The 21,138-nt window shown below is 46.0% G+C and overlaps 1 protein-coding gene across 10 annotated transcripts in view; it reads left to right on the plus strand.

The window, feature by feature from the left end:
- Nucleotides 1-21,138, plus strand: part of BEND7 (BEN domain containing 7) — a 78,248-nt gene that overhangs the window by 40,513 nt on the left and 16,597 nt on the right. For 9 of the 10 annotated variants that reach the window (XM_029955133.1, XM_029955139.1, XM_029955136.1 and 6 more), the window contains exon 5: nt 4,216-4,441. In XM_029955133.1, coding sequence (XP_029810993.1) covers nt 4,216-4,441 — 226 coding nt within the window. The remainder of the gene's footprint in view (nt 1-4,215; nt 4,442-21,138) is intronic. The other variant, XM_029955142.1, reaches the window with a different exon arrangement.

Consider the following 21,138-nt stretch of genomic DNA (forward strand, 5'->3'; position numbering starts at 1 on the left):
TTTGTTATGATACGTCAGACAGAATATCAATTTAAGTTACATCTGTGGGGAGTTCTCTGTGCCTCTTGGATTTCAATGTCTGTTTCCTTCCCCAAACTGGGGAAGTTCCGAGCTATAATTTGTTCAGGTACCCCTTCAGCCCCTTTTTCTCTCTCTCTACTTCTTCAGGAATTCCTGTGATGTGCATATTGTTCCATTTGATTGCATCACTCACTTCTTGAATTCTCCTTTCATGCTCCTGGATCAATTTATCTCTTTTTCTCGGATTCCTTTTTTTCTATAATTGTGTCTTCTAATTCACCTATTCTTCTCTCTGCCTCTTCAGTCCGTGCAGTAGCCACCTCCATTTTATTATGTGCCTCATTTATAGCAATTTTTAATTCATCATAACTATTTTTAAAGTCCATAATCTTTATAGCAATAGCGTCTCTGGTGCCTTCTATGCCTTTTTCAAGCCCAGCAATTAATTTTATGACTGTTGTTCTAAATTCCTGGTCAGTTATGTTGCATATATCTGTTTTGACCAAATATTTAGCTGTCACTTCTTCCTGGAATTTCTTTAGAGGAGAGTTCTTCCATTTTGTCATTTTGGCTAGTTTTCTGTCTCTTCTCAGTTTTAAAAGCTGGTCATTTGCTCTGCACCTGTGAGTACTGCTATATTAATGGAGGCTCATAGACTGTCCAGGGCCTGTCCGTTCAGGAAGTATTCTTTTAATGGTGTCCCTTGATCTCTCTTGTTGTGACTTTGGTTATTTTATTTCCCTATTTGTGGTGATACTTGAGACTCTCCACCATGTGAACTTTGGTTTGTTTCTTGAGGTAGCCCTATGAGGCTGTCTTCTTAGTGGACTCCATCTCTTTTCCTCCCAAACTCTTGGGGTTCAGAGTCCTTCTTTGTTTGAGAGAGATAGGCGGGAAGTACAGAACTCCCTACTACTCCGCCATCTTGGATTTGAGCTTCTTAACCCTCCAACCTGTTTTTAAATATATGCACAAAGTTGTCAATCATTACGTGGTAGTAAGGTACTATAACTATATTTACTAAATGGAGGAAATCATAAAGTTCCGTAGTGAAAGCTTGAGATTAGTTTTCTTCATGTCTCAGAAAATAAAGCTACCGTCTTTTTTTTAAAGAATTCATTTGCTACTTCGTGGCACCTCATAGACATAGCATTAGTATGACTCTGCATATGAGAAAGGACAGGACAGGCATGAAAGGGGCCTGTCACCTCTGCTCCTGTCACAGCACTTACTGCCTCAACTAGCAAAACTGACTCCTTTGTAAGAGGTGCATAACTGGGCAAGCTCACGTTCCTCGATCTGGAGAGAACACTTCAAAATAACAGTGTTTGTCCGTCAGTAGAAAGTGGACCAGGGCACAACGACAGCTTTGGCGTTAGGCTAGCCTCTCAGAAATCAAGCTACTGTTATCCCATAGCGAGGCTCTGGGCTCCACAGAAACCTCAAGACTCTCAGCTTTAGGAACCGCAGCAAGTGCTAGAAACAACTGCATCTCTGTCTCCTAAACCCTGTCATAAGGCCCTCATAAAATGCTATCCTGTCCCCTCCCCAGCCCCGCCCACCCCTCAGCCCTCAGCAGCCGGATGCTGCCTAGTGCCATAGCTCTCTGTAGCACTGACCACTTTGTACTTTCATAACAGCGAGCCCGACTTAAACTCCTGACACATGGAGTTACACACAGTAAGTGTGTTCTCTGGGCAGTCTACACCTTGAGTTGGTGCTGACCGGTATGCTGAACCACGGCGAGGCTGACTTTCAAACCCACTTCCTTTGTCCTTGGATAAAAGGACTCTAAATCAATATTATTTTCAAAAGAATGAATTCTTACACAGAGTTTTGTTTATTCTGTATTCTGACAAATAGCTACTGGGCAATGACTGGGCGTTTGGTGGCCCTGTGAATACAAACGAGCACCTGCTCTGATGAGAAACGCAAACTCCCAACCAAATAAAGGCAGTGTGGAAAGTGCCGGAAACATAGTTGGTGGAAAAGACTGAATATGTGAAGAAGGAGGGCTCATTTCACCTGATGGCTAGTTCAGGTCACTGTTCCTGACACCAGGGGTCAGGTCCTCCAGGGTGAGTCCAAGGGCAAGTTCTGGGAGTCTCAGGTCAGGTGGCTGAGCTTTCAGCACCTGTTTCATGGTTACCCAAGTTCAACAGAGATCTATGAACGAGTTCAATTGGTGTTTTCCCCTTTTCACTCCTGAAAACTGAAATGCTTCAATACCGCCTTAACCCCTCAGATACCTGCTTCTTGTAAAGGAAACTGGGATTCCTCTTTTAAATGGCTTGTAAACGACATATAGGAGCACTAGCAAAAATCTGAGATCAATTCACTTAGGATAAGGCCTGAATGCAGCCAGGCGTAGGATATGCATAGAAACACTCTACTTATGAATAATAACTTCACCTTAGATTACGATGGTAGAAGTCTCTCAGCCAGATATTTTCACATTGAATCATTTGACAGTGAACCTGCACTAAGCATCAGACGTGGGGCAGCTTCTGTTCCCAGAGTTGGGGGCACAGCCTCGGGCTCCCAGCCACACCCCCCACGCACCCTTTACCAGCCGCATGACCCAAAACAGCAATCAGTCTGATGCCACTGCCCCTACAGTGGGATTTGTCAAGCATCCAGGGACTGCAAGTTGAAAGGCAGAGTGAGGCAGAGAAATGAGACGATGTTGGGGATAAGCCAGTGGAGAATTGCATTTGGAAAAGGCAGGGCCCAGGCTTCCCACATCATTGGAATCATTTACGCTCTCCTCTCCTCTGAGCCCTCTTTACCCCGACCGTAGTGTGCTAGGCATTCTGGGAAGCATGAGGCCAAACAAAAGTAATAATTCCTATTCTCCAAGAGAAAAACTAATCCCGGATCCTTGTGTTTCTAATATGGTTTTAAAAATCTAAAGGAGTACAGGGTTTACAGAGTCATTAAGTATGATTATTCAAGAATAAGCTTTTATAATATGTCTTAACTGAAGCAAGATGTTCTTCTGACTTTTTTTCCTAAGCAAGTTTACCAAGTGCATCTTTTCATATTATTGTTTTAGAGTTATCATTACAACCAACAGCAGATGACTTAATGGTTTAGATTATGACTAATGAGCTTCTATCTATTCAACAAGAACTTATTGAGGACTTCCGATGCGCCAGGCCTGAGAGATACAAAGTCTGACTTACAGGCATCAGGAAGGGCCCCCATCTGATAACTGATTATACGGTATAATAAATACAGCCATATACGTATGTCACATGAATAGCAGGAACAAAGAGTCCTGGGAAGGCAGGAGTTCGCAAAGACTCTGCAAAGCAAATGTTCGCGGGGTTTCCGAATGCAAAGTCAAGCTGAACGCATCCACAGAGTGCTGACAGACAAGATACTACTGTCGGAGCTTCTGTCACACGACTTAAAGTCCAACTTGAAAGGCGCCTTCCAGGTCTTCCGCTTCAACATCCCAATCAGAAAAACCCTGATGGGGAAGCAGTGTGGCTACAAATTGGGTTTCCAGCGGTGCTCTGGGGCACAGCCGCAGATTCTCTTCCCAAAGTGGGGTGCGAGGCAGAGCTGAGCCACGTGGGGCACCTGCTCATTGGTTTTCTTTTATGGATTAGTTTACATAAGGTTTCACCGGAGGGAAAAAAGAATACAGTTCCACAGGTAGAAATCGCTGGCACGGGCTTGTGGGGCCGCCCATGTGTGTGTCCACAGGCAGATGGATGAAGTGATTTACTGCTGGAGAAAGTCATCTGAGAAGTGTAACGCACTGAGCACATTTAAATGATTTTGAGGTCGTTTGGTTATGATCTCTCTGGACCTTCATTCCTTCACTTAGAAAACAAGGGTGTTTCCCCCAGAAATCTCCCATCCCCTGTAGCTCTACGATTATAGGAATTTGTGATTATCCGCCTTCTCTTGACTGTTTTCTGAGGGCAAGAATGCATTTTCAGCATGCTCCTTTCCGTTGCTTTCGAAGGGACTTAATGCTGGAACTAGAGCGTCTTGTTCTGTGAGTAATAACTAGTCACTGGTTTTAGATGCCGCAAACACTGGCACCCAGAAGCCAAAACCATGTCGCCTGCAGGGTGGGGACATTGCAGTAGCTAGTGATGTTCTTTTGCTGCACATCTGCCCAAAGGCACATGCTTCAAATGTTGCTTTTAATGGAATATTTATGTTCTTTTTTGGTAGCCAGAAGTGCAACTTGCTGAAGGCTTTGATGTGTTCATGCCTAAGTCACAGCTGGATTCTATCCTGTCAAACTACACTCGCTCAGGAAGCCTTCTGTTTAGAAAGCTGGTGTGCGCGTTTTTCGACGACAAGACGTTGGCTAACTCCTTACCCAACGGGAAGAGGAAAAGAGGACTCAATGACAACCGGAAAGGACTAGACCAAAATATTGTGGGTGCAATAAAAGGTTGGTCTGCATCATTTCATTTTATGGGTTCCGGGTTGAGCTTTGCCTTCTTTTCGTAAAGAGGCAGCTAAAATTGTAGTCAGTTTAATTTGACTGGAGGCGAATTTAATTTGTCCTTGGCGGTTTTCACCCACCGGTGCGGCTCTCAGGGTGAGCCCTGAAGCCCGCCACCCCACGCAGCCCTGGAATCTGGTGTTTCAGGGGCGACGTGGGCTTGTTAAAATCCTATTCCAGAGCTAGTTCGCTCTGCCGCAGAACCAAAAAGAAGTGTTTTCCTTAATTGTCTCTGAACACAAAAGTCTCGTTCCTTAGTAATTTCTAACGACGAAATTCATCAGGATAGGATTTTGACCTAAATCTTTAGTTGTAAGTAAGAATAAGGCTCTGAGGCTTTCTGGGAAAATAAAGTAAAACCGTTCTCTCCAGAGTTTGGAAGCTGCTTTACCAACCCATTGCTCATAAAGACACTTGATATATTTCATTATTTTTCTTTTCAGTAAGGCTCAGTGAGGAAGTTTTAACAAACATTGACTTTTTTTGTATGTTTTATGTGTTTCTGAGAGACAGAACATGAGCAGGGGAGGGGCAGAGAGGGGGCGGGGCAGAGGATAGGAAGCAGGCTCTGCGCTGACAGCAGCGAGCCCTTGTGGGGCTCGAACTCACGAACCCCAAGACCATGACTTGAGCTGAAGCTGGATGCTCAATTGACTGAGCCACCCAGGCGCCCTTGTAAAGGCACTTTAAGTGTCAGTGACGGCGCTGTGAAGGCGGACCCCGGGATCTCCACACCTTCCTCGCCTGCTCTGGCCCCGCCCGTTTTGTATGCGGAGTTACGCCAGCTGCAAGCAAGGAGCTCATGAGTCTCCCCTCGCCCCCCAGCATCACAGCAGGCGGGCAGGTCCACACCATAGACCCATTTCTTAACTTTAAAATGTCCTTACCTTCGACTCTGTTCAATGTAAATTCAGGTAATAGAAGTATTTAAATGTTACTTTGGGTTAATGTAAATGAATTCTCAAATATAAATACAGCTACCATGAAAGTGGAGTCTGAGGATCAGGCCTTAATTTACACTGGAATCACCGATAAGGATTCTTTACCCCCTCAGTCCTGCCTTGCTCGGCTCGTGGACTGGGACTGGACCCAGAGAGCCCTCCCTCCCCACCCCTGCTTCCTGTTATCTTGCAAAAGGAGTAAATGAATTTAATAGCGCTTTAAGGATACTTGAAGGGGCACCTGGGTGGCTCAGTCGGTTAAGCATCCGACTTCAGCTCAGGTCATGATCTCATGGTTCGTGGGTTCGAGCCCCGCGTCGGGCTCTGTGCTAACAGCTAGCTCAGAGCCTGGAGCCTGCTTCCGATTCTGTGTCTCCCTCTCTCTCTGTCCCTTCCCTGCTCACACTGTCTCTCTCTGTCTCTCAAAAATAATAAATTTTTTCAAAAAAGGATACTTGGAAACCCACAGTTAACTTTGCAAAGTATTGTGGTCTTTTTTAAACGGAGTTAGCAGGCACCAAACAGCCTTTGTTGGTGGCCAGAAGGACGCGAGCCGTCACCAGCAGAAAATGTCTCGTCCTCCAGCAGAATTTTTTCACTTAAAGTGACAGTTGAGTTGTATGGAATAAGAAAAGCTACAGAGATATTACAATCTGTGTCATTTCCGAAAAGAATGATTCAGCCTGAAGTGACACTAAAAATAAGATTACTGAGCTTGAAGAATGGTCAGTGATATAACTGAGACCAGCTGAAGGGTCTCATTTCAATTTAATATGTTTGGAGCCCTCTAGAAACATGAAGGTCAGGCTGATGACACTTTTTAGGCTGAAGGTTCGAAACACATTGGAATATAGCCAGGAATTGTTTTAATTTCCTTCTTTTCAGGACAGTATATGAATGGTACGTAAGTGTTTGGAAATTAGGGGGCCATAAATGGCCATGCCCCATTTTAGATGACAGTCAAGGAGTCACCCTAATAGTAGGTGGCAATGAATTATGTCATTACGAGTAGAGTGACAGGGGCTGCTCCTACCATTTTCAGTTGAGACTGGACATCATACAATAGTTTGCAAAAGTGTATTGCACAGAGAATAGAGAACATGCCGTCATTTTCTTCACAACCCTACTCTTTAGCTAGAAATAAAAATGATAACAAGGAGGGCCATCTGGGTGGCTCAGTCGGTTAAGCATCCAACTTCGGCTCAGGTCACGTTCTTGCAGTTCGTGAGTTTGAGCCCCGCATCAGGGTCTATGCTTACAGCTCAGAGCCTGGAGCCTGCTTCAGATTCTGCATCTCCCTCTCTGTCCCTCCCCTACTCGTACTCACTCTTTCTCTTTTTTCCTCTCTCTCCCCAAAATAAATAAACATTTAAGAAAATTGTAATGAGGCTTCTGCTCCTCATACAATAAAGCCAATTATTAAAGTCAAAGACCTTAAAATTTCCATACACTTCTTTCTTGTTGAATTAATAAACCTGGCATTAAAATTCCATTAAAACAAAAAAAAAAACAATTTAAAATGCATAGAAACCCAACTATAAGCCACCAACTTAAGTCAACAAATATTGTATACTCACTTGTTTCCTTGCAGTGTTTACTTATAAGCAGATTTTGATCTAGACTTCCCCTGGTTACAAAAATAGTACATGCTTGTAAAAAATCCAAACCATAAAAACATATAGAAGGCTAAAAGGCCTCCATAACCCCACTCTTCAGATGTTACTGTATACATTCCTACATTCTTTGTTGGTTTTTTTCCCTAAAATCTTTGTTCGGAGTATGGGTATGGTATCCGATTTGTCTTTCTTACAAGGACTCTCTGTTCACACTGGGCAGCAAACATTTTTACCTGATTTATTCTGATAATTTTTTTAACATTTTATTTATTTTTGAGAGAGAGAGAGAGAGAGAGAGAGAGAGAGAGCAGCATGAGCAGGGGAGGGTCAGAGAGAGAGGGAGACACAGAATCTGAAGACAGGCTCCAGGCTCTGAGCCAGCTGTCAGCACAGAGCCCGATGTGGGGCTCGAATCCATGGACAGTGAGATCATGACCTGAGCCAGCGTCGGATGCTCAACCGACTGAGCCACCCAGGTGCCCCACTGATAATTTCTTATAAGCACCCTGAGGACAAGGTGTATCTTAAATAAGTTTTATTACCTTTTGTGCTTCACAGAGAGCTTTAAATATAGTAGAGTTTATGCCAATACCTGTTGGGTGAGTTTTAATTTTTTATCTTGACTTTGGCCTTCAGTTATTGAAATATGGTTCTGGTACTACAGACCATCCTTATGTCTTCTCCCAACCAACGTGAAGTGATAGATATCAAAAATATCATACATGTCTACCAGTTTTAATAAAATGCCAATGAAAGCAAAAAAAAAAAAAAGGAAACCAAAGTTCAGTATAAATTTGGGTACAACTCTCTTAATTTCTTGATACTTTTTTTCCTTTATGTACATAGCCATGCTTTCACTAGCTAGCAGTTTATTGACCCACACATTACAATATAAAGTGGTTCTGAAAGCAGCTAGTGATTGAAGGTCTCATAATGTAACTCTACCCGGTTTTTCTCGCTACTTAGTGCTCGAGATAAAAAGGGAAATTTACTTCTCTGAATTCAAGTCTTTTGAATCTGAGTAATCTGAAAGTGATAAAATGGTTTCTTTACATAAGAAACAATAGAGGCAAAGCTACCCATGTTACTGTTGGTCTCTGCCACATACTTTAAAATTTTTCTAATGTTTGTTTATTTTTGAGAAAGAGTCAGAGCGCAGGCAGAGGAGGGGCAGAGAGAGAGACACACATACACAGAATTGGAAGCAGGCCCCAGGCTCCGAGCTGTCAGCACAGAGCCTGATGCGGGGCTCGAACTCACGAGCCATGAGATCATGACATGAGCCAAAGTTAGACGCCCAACCGACTGAGTCCCCCAGGTGCCCCTGCCACATACTTTGACAAGATTTTATAAATACGAAATACTGTCTTTCTTCCTCTATCCTTTATGAGATAATGCACAAATACTATATTAATTTCAAAAGTTCTGCAACTAAGAACATACAAAGATAGGGACTGAATTTGTTTCAAACGAAGTGATTATGTTGGTTAAAACAGTAATGGGGGAAGACAATCAAAAATCTGTAAAACACTTATAAATAAGAACAGAAATGGACTGAAGTAGAAGAGTTTATTGTGGGATTATTAACAGAGGTCTTTGTAGTGATAATTAATATTCCGCCTGACAGTATCTTGAAAACAAAACATAAGCCTCTTTGTAGAGACCACATTTTTCACATATTTTCATCGGTTTCATGGTAGTTAACACTTTCAGGTAATTCATTAAAGATTCATTTATAAATATGATGCAAGGTATTGATGATGAAAGGTTCTTTAATTAGGTGCAGTCACCTGAGCACCAGAGTTTAACTCTGGAAAGAAGCAACTTACGATCTTATTAAGTAGAGATTTTATCTTGAATGTAATTCAGAATTGATTCCACGACCAGAATGTAGAATGGAGGTCAGGACCCAGGGACGCTTTCCTCACTTCGTGCTCTAACCTGCTGACGACAAGCTAGTTCTTGATCTCAGGCCAGGAAAGCGTGCAGTTTGCGTGAGAGTCATCTAAATACTACACAGTCCTTGGGTCTGATGCTCCTCAGAAAACAAAGTTGCAGTGAAGCCATTTTTAATAATGTTTTAAATTTTATTTTTGAGCGAGAGAAACAGAGAGCCAGAGCGCAAATGGGAGAGGAGCAGAGAGGGAGGAAGACCCAGAATCCAAAACAGGCTCCAGGCTCTGAGCTGTCAGCACAGAGCCCAATATGGGGCTCGAACCCATGAACTGTGAGATCGTGACCTGAGCTAAAGTCCGACACTTAACTGACTGGGCCACCCAGGCACCCTGCAGTGGAGCAGTTTTTAGAACCTGGGTTAGGGTTTTTAATTCAGCTTCATCATGATTGAGAAAGTTTTAGTACTATCAGACTCTACTAGATTCTTGAATCTTCTTGCATACAGAAGAAATCCTGTACACCTGTCAAGTGAGAGACCTGGTCGACTGCTTCCGTGGTTGACTTAGTTTACTCTGTGCAGTTTAGTTGACTTAGTTTACTCACGAGTGTGGTTCCGCTGGATGGCAGTCAGCGCCGATGGCCCGCGGGGGTCAGACCCTCCCAGAGAGGAGCGCTCCTGGATGGGTGCCCCTCCAGCCGGAACTACGCCTCTAACAGGACTAGAGAGCCCGGCTGCACGGTCGGCATCCCCCTCCCAGAGGCTCTGCCCAGCCGACCCCAAAAGCTCACATTTTACTCCAGCAACTCTGAGGCCCTGTAGGGTCTGCATGAGTCCTGTCACAGTACTGTCACTTTCCGTTCTTATCACACATCTTCATTCTGTTTTCAGTTTGTCCTCACATGGACATAAATTAATACGGTTGGCGTGGAATTTACCTCCGATCTATTATTTATTTCTTGATAGTAACTTGTGTGTATCCTGAGAACTCTCTGTAAGATCAAGGGGGGAATGTCAGCTTGGACTTGAATACCCTTAACAGTGTTGGTGATTTGATCTTCATTTACAGGAGAGGAAACTGAGGCTATGAGAAATTAAGTAAACTTACCTAACTTACAGATACACAGGTAGTCCGTGATAGAGCCGAGATTTAACCCCAGACCTGTGTGGCCCCAAAGCCACTGCCTAGCACAGTTCATTCCTTCTGAGGAATATCTTGGAGGAAAAAAGGTGTCCCAACTTTAAATTTCCATCTTAAAATGCAACATTTTGGATTCTTTACAAATTCCCCTAGGAGAGCCATATTCAGAGTGAATTTCTGGGTCAATGGTAGCTGTGCCTCAGTTTACTCACTAGCCTCTAGGCGGTCTTCCCCAGCCACTAGTGCCAATCGGTCCCACCATGCTAGGGAGGACAAGAGAAGGGTGACCCCTTCCCCAAGGAAAACAGTCACATAGGACCGCAAAGAGCGAGCTTGAAAGTCACACTGCATGTAAGTAATTTTTCAAAGTTGTCTGTAAATTAAATTTTAGCCGGACTGCTTGGCAGTTGAAACTAACTGATGAGTGCTGTAATGCGGGAATCTTTTTGAAAGAGAAATAATCATTTGTTAATTTATCTGTTCATATTTTAACACATCAGCTCCTATTAAAAGAGGACACACTGCGTGATATATAACAGAAAAATAATACAGAACAACTCTGTAATTCTATCACCCACACAGCCTGCCTCTCAGCTTTGTAACTCTTACATAGTTGCTGTTGTTGACTGTGTTTCCCCGCTCTTTATGGAGGCCCAGTGACAAGTAGGGGACATTGAATCTTGGCCATTCTGTGTGTAGAGCCCTGTAGATTCAACCCCCTCCAGAGCGGGTCTCGTATTTTAGTATGCATCCCGATTATCTGAGGTATCAGTTCAAAATTCAGATTTCTGGTCCCCTCCTCAGAGACTGATTCAGTAGGTGTAGGGTAGTCCCAGGAGCCTGACTTGGAACAAGGCAGATGGTTTCACACGATGCTTGGAGAATCTGATCCATTGAGTTCCTGACGCTGATGGCCGGTTCTCACGTACGACAGCCCTCCTGGGAAACTGTCTCCTCCCTCTGTTCCTTAAGAACAACCCTTTGTGTGAAGGCTGCCCTACTCCTCTCCTGGAACAAGCGAGAAGATAGCACACATCAACACCTTCCATCCTTTTAGACCTCCGGGGTTCAAAATTATTTGTATCGGTCGTGTTAGGCCAGGTCCTGGTTTCAGACGTGCCTGCAGTGCGTCACTGGGACTTCCCTGAATAATGCCTAGTTTGCCAAGGCGGGAGAAAGGCCCTTCCAGACTTCAGCACGACTTGAACATCTGGATCCCGGAACACATGCTGTATGGTTTTCCCTGTGGCCTTCTCATTAGAGGCTTGAGGAAAGTGTGCCTCCATTGTGGGCAAGCTCCCGGCCAGTCCCCTCGATCACAAGTTCAGGCCACGTATTTCACCAGCTTCTTCACCAAACGGTGTAACACCGAAAACATGGTCCTTGCTGCTTCTCCAGGACTGGATAAGTCATGAGAAACACCAAAACCTTCGCAGTATCATTAACCTCACAAACGCAGAAGACATCAGCAGACATGGAGTTTCTGTTAACAGTACCCGCCTTGGTGCCCAACCCACTGTGAGCCAGGAACCGGTGACTTCAGGCTGAGTAAGGCATGGCCTCTGACCTTCAGACACGTAAGCAGTGAGCCGCGGCAGTGAGCCGCGGCACAGAGCCGTCCTCCAAGGCAGAATAAGCGACAAAGTGCCCAGGCTACTGAGTGGAGGGAGAAATCACAGAAGACGTTCGTACAGCTGTGAAAGAGGAGGCCTCACACAGCTGGTGACTCTGAACTAGACCTTAAAGGATGGGAAATGTATCCCATACAAAGGGGATGGCAAAGGTTAACTACAGAATAGGTTTAATGAAGCTTACATTAAATAAAACGGCGTGAAATCCTTCTGCCTCCAGAACTGTTTGAAGTTTCTTCCAGGTTGATGGCCCTGAGTCATCATCAACCTGTTTACCTGGAAGCATTTAACTCCGTGAATTTGGTCTCAGATACAGTTTACCCCAGGGATGGGATCAAGCAGAAGCTGTGCTTCTTGAAGCTTCTTCCTGAGCTTCTAAAGGCCTCATCCTGGACATGATGAACCAGAATTTGGGGGGTTGGGGCCATGGCAAGGCAAAAGTCTGTTCCTGCCTTGTCTCTGATCTTCCATGAGCTCAAAAAGGAACCTCACCCTCCTCAAAATTAAGAGTCTTCCACTTGCCATGTAAGGAGCAAATGGAGGTGTGGGGGATTCGTTACGGTGGTTACAGCTTTGGGGGCTCTTCATCCAGCCTGTTGCGTAATGGGCAGGAACCAGTTGTGGGTTAACTTGCAAGGATTCAACTCTGACTCCCCGTCACCGACTTCTTACAAAACCTGCGTTTTAACACCCCTGCTAGGGTTGACACAGCCAGGCTCCTGTCAGAAGAGATCAGTTTCTGCAGGACTATCGGGGCCGCTCCAGCATGGCCATGGGTTGCACAGTGTTACGGGCATCCTGTCCCTGTTGTTGATATTGTCGATGCGTTTATTTGTAATGACCATTTTCTGGCAGACACACGTAAGAACGTCCGAGGAAGGGGTGCCTTCCCCGTTTGCATAGTGGCACCGTATGGGCCAGCCAGGACCCTGAAGATAGAAAGCAATGTTTTCTGCATAGCCCGTCGCCTTTTTCTGTAGATCCCGCAACAGATTGGTTGATCTCAGATGCCTCCCCCAACTCTAGCATCACAATGTAATGTCACCTTTCTTTCCCATCATGGGGAAGCAGAATTGTGTAAAAAGTCCAAAATTGGTCAAATTATCGTCCTCATCACTTTTCTCCTGGGTCTATCGTTGGTGCCTTTAACCTGGCAAATGTTGCAATCATTTCCACGAACAGTTATTGACTCTCTCATACGAGGTACACCTCAAATATCTGAGGGATGCAGGAATTGATACTCACTTGAATTTCTGCCCTCACAGTGCGTATGCAAATGATTCTGGAGTATGTACAGTCCCTGCAGTACTGTGGACTGATGTAAGCCCACCAAAGAGAGAGAGAGAAACTAAGGATATAAGTCAGCTTCCACTAAGAAAACCTCTTGAAAATCCATAGACCTTCATTTAAAATTGAACTGAGAGCAGTCATCGATTTTGGCGCCTTTAAGACCTCTTTGTATAAAAGCAAGCGTGGCCGTGGCCGTCCTGTTAAAAGCACCCGTAGAAGAGAGAGGTGCTGCCTCCTGGAAGGAGCCGGTCTTGCCAGAGGCTGCTCCCCACACTCAAGTCTCCTGTTATGCTGACTGTGTTTCCAGGCCCTTCTTTCCTGCATCTGGATCTTGGTTAGATATTCTGACGCTCCTCCATGGTCAGCTCCTGCTATTTCTTGGAACCTTAGCTCCCCTCCTCAACCCCTTCCTTTGATCACCGAGTCAATCCAGTATTCCTTACTAAGTACATCCCACCGCACCTCCTGCTCACCACCCACACCATCAGCCGAGCCAAGTGCAGCGACGTGGGGGCTGCTCCTAATTAGAAATGGGCAGAGGAGCCCGGAGCAAGTGAGACCTTGGAATGCAGGACATTCCAGCTCAGACGCAGGGCCTGGCCTGGCCTTTTTTGAAAGAGTCGTGTGTCCTTGTTACCCACACAGCCTGAACGGTGGCACAGGACTTCTAACAGAACCCCTCCCCAGAGGAGTCTACACTCTGCTTTCTACGTCGGAAAGCTCAGAATCCGTGCCTTTTTGCCTGTTGCTAGTCCCGCCTCCTCACCCAGCCCTGCCGGTTCTTTTTGTCCTTGCTCCCTCACCACTGGCCTTCGGCTTCTCTGACACCCTCCTAATCCAGCCGGGCACCACCTTGCCCTTGATGCTCTGCAAAAATCTCTGTAAATAGCCTCCCCGCCCTGCGCTTCCCCCTCAAATGCATGCTGTAACACTTTTAACACAAAATTTCCTGACGATTCCCCACCTAGACCCTCTTTGCCCATGAAATCAAGTGCAAACTCTGGCCTTTTCCAGACTCGCCGTAACTGGGCTTTTCTCTCCTTGCAACTACCTATCCGAGTGCTCCTTCCCACCAGGTGGACCAGCCCAGCTCAGCGCTGTCCCCCCCCAGCCTCGAATTCTGGCATTCTGTGAGTTATGCTGTGTTCCCAGGTCTGCGAGCTCTTGTCCCTTCTCTCTAAACAAATCCAACTCTTCACGGTCTAGCCAGCCCTCAGGACCTCCTCCTCTGGAGATTTTCTCCAGCCTGCACTGATTTCTTCTTTTCCCTGCATTCCTGTAACACACGTTACCTTTGTCTAGTTTAGCGATAAAGCTTAACCCTTCGTCGCTACTCCTGGTTTATGTGGAAGATGACACTATCATTTGTTTCCCAAACCATGACACGTTAGAGAGTGAGAATGACACTGTTAACCATTTCACTGGGAAAACAGGCCTTTTGAACCGTCCTGAACAAACCAGGATATACGATCATCCTATTTATGTTTGGACATTTTGTCTTCTCAACAAGACTGGGAGCCCCTATGGGCAGAGACCACATTCTATATTTGCTCTGCATATTCCTTGCCACGTGAAACAGTGCTGCTGACATAATTAATGATGAATGAATACAAAAAGAAAGGAGAGAGAGAAGGAATGAGGCAGTCAGTGTCTCTCCGCTGAAAAATGTGGTTTCTTAAAAATGCACATACAACTCCACTGCATTGGATGGACACAGGGCACGAATAATGGGGTAATGCACAACTCCTCCGTGACGACTTGGAGGAAGGCAGCTGAAATTGAAGAAGGCAGAATGGGAGTCTGAAGATGAGAAGAAACACCAACACACAAATCAAGTGGTGCCCAGCAGTCAGCCAGATTGCGCCAAGCTGATCCTGAATATTAAACCCAGTTTGGACAGGGGAGGCTCTGAAAACTCTGATTGTTGCTGAAGGTCCTAGAGCAGCCTCCAGAGTACGTAACATGGAGAGACTAGTGGGTCACACTTCCGTTCATACCAGAGAGTAGTCCGATTCCAAAGGTGTAAGTATAATAATGGTATTACTGGACCATGATTTGAATAAGCCCAATAATGGAAGCCATAAGCAGGCCACGTGTGCCGTTTCCTGTTTTGGCCAGGATACTTAGCCATCCATGTGGTTTTTTTGGCCCACATCATCATGGCACTGCGGTGCAGTGCCTCAAAGACAATATCAGAGAGAACTCTGAGAACTTTTATTTCAACAGCCTCATGTAATGTGAGCCCCCAACTCTCTGAGAGCTGACCTCAATGAGGAGGGAGTTTTCGCCATTAAAAAAGAACAGGAAACAAAAGCTTCGATCTGAGGCATCGGGCCTATCCTGACACCCAGCGTCGTCACCCTGAGATCACACCACCTCACAACAGCCACGGGCCAGGAGGTGGCAAGCGGGTTGATCTAGAGACCTAATCACTGTCGCTGCCACTGCCCTCCTAGCTCCTTGCTCTCATTCCTCCTACCTTGGCTGTCCCCGAGTGGTAGAGGGACAGGATGGTACCTGCACTTCTGGAACGTGCCCTGACGGACTCCTACAGTACTGGGGGTACAGCTTCCAGGCTTCCTGGCCAGGGTGTGAACTCAGGACATCACGGAATGACTTCGAAAGCTCCTACCGCACAAAACCCAAGCTTTAAAAACAAAGAGGCGAACTCAGTACTTTCTCCTTGTTGTGTCTGTGCAGAGCGGACAGACCCAGAAGCGCCCTGAGTGGCCAGGCTCAGGCTGAAGGAATGCCACCTGCCTGACGCTTGGAACGAACGGATGATTCTCTCTGCTCTGATCTATAAAATAAGTGACTTATATATTTCCAAGATGCCTTCCAAGTAGCATTTCTATAAATCTGTGATTCTGAAACATTCTTCTTTGCCCAGAAAAGGGAGTAAATAGTAAAACACCATCACATCAAAACTTATTATCCAGACCTTAATAACTCGCAGATATAATTTATTCCGTTGAAATATAGCAAACATGTTAAACAAACATGTGTTATAGCAGCAAGCCAAAGGAAAGTGTTAATCTGATTTCCCACCAAGCTGTATTATAAATGAGCCCTGCTGAGGGCTCTCTTAAGTCGAAGTAAATTTAAAATTAACTTTGTTTAATTTGAGAAACCACTGAAGTCACTTTCTTGTAGACAGAGATGCCATTGTAGCAAAGGGAAGACGGAGGGGTATTGTTCTTTTCCGCCAGACCACTGTGGCCTCAAGTCCTTGAGAATCACTGTGATTAAACAAGATTGCTCAGACCTCAAAGTCCCGCCAGCTGGGGGGTACTGAAAAGGAGTCTTGTGAGTGAAGATCTACTCCTGACTCTGCCCTTAAGGTCTAGAAACATGACCTTCTCGGGGGGGGGGGGGGATTGGCTAATTTTTAAAGTCTCTCCCAGTTGAGAAACTCTATGCTTCAGTAGTCTTAGTCCAGGTTCTCAGAAGCAAACCTAGAGAATTCAACGAACATGACTGGGAATCGGTGTCCTGGATACCTAGGGCCCTTTCCATTCCAACAGCCCACTGAGAATCACAGCCCCCACACAGGGGTCGGCGCTAGGGGACAATTTGACAGTCATCGTGGTCAGCTTTCTTCACTCTACTCCACCAGCCAACTGTCCTACAGTCTCCAGCATAGATAACTCAGTAGGATATTCTAATTTCATCAAAAAACACGTTATTGTTTGCATCACTATATTTTCTTCATGTGTAATTTAAAGATTTCACTTTTAGGCGCTTCAGTTGATGAACTGTGCTAAACCTTACTCTTAAATGAAATCCGAAATGAACTTCAAGGGCTCAGGGTAATCTCAAGACCTGTGGCTGTTTACCAAAGAAATGCTTCAGTTATTTCAAGTTAAGTCACACACCAGAGCAAAACGACTCTCAGGGTTTAAGTCTGACGAACTGCTTTCTGACCTGGGCCGGCCACGCGCGTACAAGCAGCCATCTCCGCCCTTGCCCAGTGCAGGGTCTCGGTGATCGCTATGTGTTGTTATTTTGAACACCACTGCTTAACTAACTCAGGGTGGGGGCCTTGCCTGGGAAGGTCACAGCCAAGACCTGGGGGGGGGGGGCGGGGGGTGAAGGACTGACGCATTTAGGCAGGCAAAGTACTGAGCCTTCTCCCGGCTGACCCTGAGGGAGAGCGGATGAGGCAGTGGACTTGAGATCCGGTCAGTATTGATGTTGTCATGGCATTGACCTAGGAGGAACTTTCTGATTCCTTCATAGGCTGATTAAAGAATGGCCTTCTGTCCCCATTAGCGGAAGTGAAAATAACAGTATTCCTCTTCACCTTGAATGCGTTAAAGACATTTTCCAAGATTCCTTTTCTCTCCACTTTCCCAGTGAGATTTAAAACACGTTATATTTACTTATTATACCCACCTTCCTTATTTTTTTTTTAAGAATCAAAATGTTCTACTGTCTATATCCTTTCTCTTTCTCCCTCCCGCTCCAGAGGAACCTAAAGTTGGTGTGACTTTCTCCCATTTATGTTTTCCTATGTTACTGCCTAAGTGTGTGTCCATAAATCCCATCGGCTGTGGTCTTGTGAATTTATGAACCTACATGCACAGCCTCTTACTGTACTTTAGCAACTTTGTGTCCTTTTTTCCCCGATTTATCCATATCAGTACATTATAAAGCTCATTTTTTCATTTTCACTCCAAAGCCATACAAATAAGGCAATGTCTTTCTCCAGTTTTCTACTAAGGGACAGGTTGGGTGGTCCTTGGACACAAATACCTATGGCAAAGGTCACCTTTATATTTCCTGTGGCTCATGTGGGAGTTTCTTCGGGGCATACGCAGGGAGAAGAATGGAGTCACAAGATGTGAGCAACGTTGGCTCCGTCAGGCGTTGCCAGATGGCTCTCTAACATGACGTGTCGGTTGTATATCCACCAACACCGTAGAACAAGTCCTGTTTTTCCTTGTTCTTGCCCACGGGTGGTATTAACCGACTTTAATTCTGCGAGTCTCAAATGGTGCCTCACTGGGGCCTCCCTGATTATTAACAAGGCCGACCAGCATTTCATACTTACTACGATTTGGTTGTGTTCCTCTGTGAATTTCCATCCTTTTCCTATTTTTCCCTTAGGCTGTTGTATTCTTATTGATGTCCGTGAATTCTTTTGTCAGATGCCAGCGTTACAGATGTCTTCTCTTACTTTCTAACCTGGGAACGCTTTGCGTATAACCTCTTCAACCACACCAGGGTTTTGATTTAACAGCCAGATGGACTACATTGTACTTTGTGGGGGATTTTTTGTGCCCGTTTTAAGAAACTTTCCTGACCATGATAATGGGTTGGTATTCTCGGACCCTTTTTCCCCAACCCAAGTTTTAAAGTCTTACCTTTTATTTTCAGATCTTTTTCATCCACTTGGAATTTACTTTTGCCTACAATGTGAGGGAAGGATTTAGTTTGTTTCTTTCCCTGGGCACTCAGTCATTTTAAGCTCTTCCCTCTCTGTCCCCACGCATTGTCACCCCCCCTCAGTCATTCACTGAGCTCCCGCTTCACCTGTTTACACTCAGTTTTCTGTCTGCCTCTGAGCCAAGGCCGCCCACCTTTCCTTAGACTACCACTGCACCAGCCCCTAGTACCTGTCCGCTCTCCCTGCGCCCCCTCCACCCTTCCCCCCTGCTTCCCTTGGCAGTTTGGAGCTCTTCCTCCTGGCTACGGCCTGTAGCGACTCTTCGAATGAGGGTCTCTGTGGTGTATCATTTCGGTTTCTGTTCTGGCCGTTTCTTTATGGGACCCTCGCTATCGAATGGGGTGGAGTCTGGGGGGTAATCTGTTCTAGACGGAGGCTCATTTCTGCAGAGCGATTTGAAAACATGCCTCCGTCTTGCAGATTTTGTTGTGGGTCTCCTGTCAGTCCGTTGTTCTTTGATAGAGAATCCGTCTTCTCTGTCTAGCTGCTTTTAAGACCTCTTTGCCTTTGGCGTTCTCTCTTCTCTTTCCAGCTATAGATTTTTATTAATTTGCTTGGCTAGTTTGGCATTGGGATAGTAGGGCTTGGTAGTCACTCACGTGTAATTGACGGTGGTTAAGAATCAGCCTTTACTCCAGGATGTACAAAATGCTCTCTCGGAAGGCTTGTTTGGTCTCAAAACACAGTGTCACTATCGCCGCTGTAGGAGGAAGCTGTCTTGTGAGCCTCCGCAGGATAGAAACGGCCTGCCCGCAGGCCACGTCCCTTCCTCCCAGGTGACGCTGTCATTCTCTCTGGCTCCCTTCTCTCTGCACCTCTGCTTCATGCTCCTCCGTGCGGGCTGGCTTCCTTCACTTGGCTGCTGTCCCTCCCCTGGCCACATTTCTGGCGGGGCCTCTCATCCTGTCACTGCTTCCTGTTCTGAGGAGCTCAGCCTTCTGTGCCCATCACTGCTGTGGTCAGGCTGCACCGTGGAGGGCACAGGAGGGCAGGGCCTGGGGTGGGCAGTTTCCCACAGGCATCCTTGAGCCTGGACGGCCCCACGCCATCCAGCTGCCTTTGGTTCAACTCAGATCTTGTTTAGTTTTCCATTCCAACACCCCAATTCCAAGAAGTGGGGGTACTGGGTTGTGACATCAAACATTTCAGATACTAGAAAGAGAACGCCCCTATGCATTAATTAACTGCATCGCAGTGTATACATCAGTCTCTTATAGATCTGGTTATCATGAGCTGGTTCCTCGGGCGTGAACCCCTGGGTGGTCTGATCAAATCAGAAGTTTGAACCTGCACAGCTGAGAGCCAGTCTTAGCCAGGAACCCCCACCCCACAGCACCAGCCACGCCTCCTTCTAGCTCTTTCCCTTTCCCTCCTAGTACCTGAACTTCCATACTTCCTGTGACTTTAATAAATTATTGGAATGGGTATCAAGCCCATGACTGGTGGAATTTGACTGTCCTCATGAGTTTGGTAAATGAAGCACTATAATGTCATCAAAGGAAAAATATACTCTATTAGCGTCCTATAAAACGTGGCCAGTCATCAGGCTCAGAGCCGAAAATACCTGCAGACGCATCCTACCCAAGGCCCCGTCTCCTCCTCCCTGCCTTGCTTCCAGCCAGCTAGCCACTTTGATCTAGAAGGGAGGTGACCTCACAGACCCGCCTGGCCCTCTGCCCTGCTGTCCACCATGCTTGTTTTGTGCAGATCAAAGTGAGACCAGCGTTCACAACATTCACAGGAAGCATGAACTTAGCTATTGATTTGCTTATATTTAGAATTCAGTCATTATGCTTACAAAATCTATGTGCTTATATATAACTTTAAAGTAAAAAATAATTTAGGGGCGCCTGGGTGGCTCAGTCAGTTAAGCACCTGACTTTGGCTCAGGCCATGATCTCATAGTTCGTGGGTTTGAGCCCGCATCAGGCTCTGTGCTGACAGCTCAGAGCCTGGAGCCTGCTTCGAGTTCTGTGTCTCCCTCTCTGTCTCTGCTCCTCCCCTGCTCACGCTCTGCCTCTCTCTGTCTCTCTCTCTCTTTCAAAAATGAATAAACATTTTAAAAATTTTTTAAAAGAAAATAGAAAAAAATTAATTTATGCAGAAAATAATCCCGCTTAGCCATTCGGTCTGGGGCCTGTAGCTGGATTGTGCCTGTAACGCAGGACTGCAAGTACACCATCAGGTTACAGCAGGCGTGAAATGAGATGGATGTACAAAGTGCTCAGAGCATGGGAGGTCTCGCAGAATAGTTTTAAAGCGTAAAGGAAGGAGGAAGCTGCTGGTGCTGGTGGCCTTCCAGTGGCTTCCCTGTGAGGAGGTGGAGTGTGAACAGCCTCCAGGGAAACCTTGTCTCCACCGCCTGCCGGCTGGTCAGAGCACTCCCACTCCTCGGCAGGGCGCCAGGCCCCTCCGGCGGCAGCGAGCTCTCTTCCTCACCCCCGTCCTGGCCCCTCTTGCACTCTGGGGGACTGGCGGGCCCACGAGGACCCGGCGCTCAGTTTTGCTTGACATCCGCCTTGATTTCCCCTTGCCTGTTTGACTGTAGCTTAGAACCGCGCCATCAGATCAGAGGTTGGGCTCTTGCTGCCGGCCAGCTATAGCCTCGCTGGAAGGTTCCACGGTGAAACTAAAACTCTGCACGTCTTCCCTTTCGTCTCAAAGTGTGCGATCCAGTGTCT

This window comes from Suricata suricatta, chromosome 10, assembly GCF_006229205.1.
Source record: "Suricata suricatta isolate VVHF042 chromosome 10, meerkat_22Aug2017_6uvM2_HiC, whole genome shotgun sequence".
NCBI lineage: Eukaryota > Metazoa > Chordata > Mammalia > Carnivora > Herpestidae > Suricata > Suricata suricatta.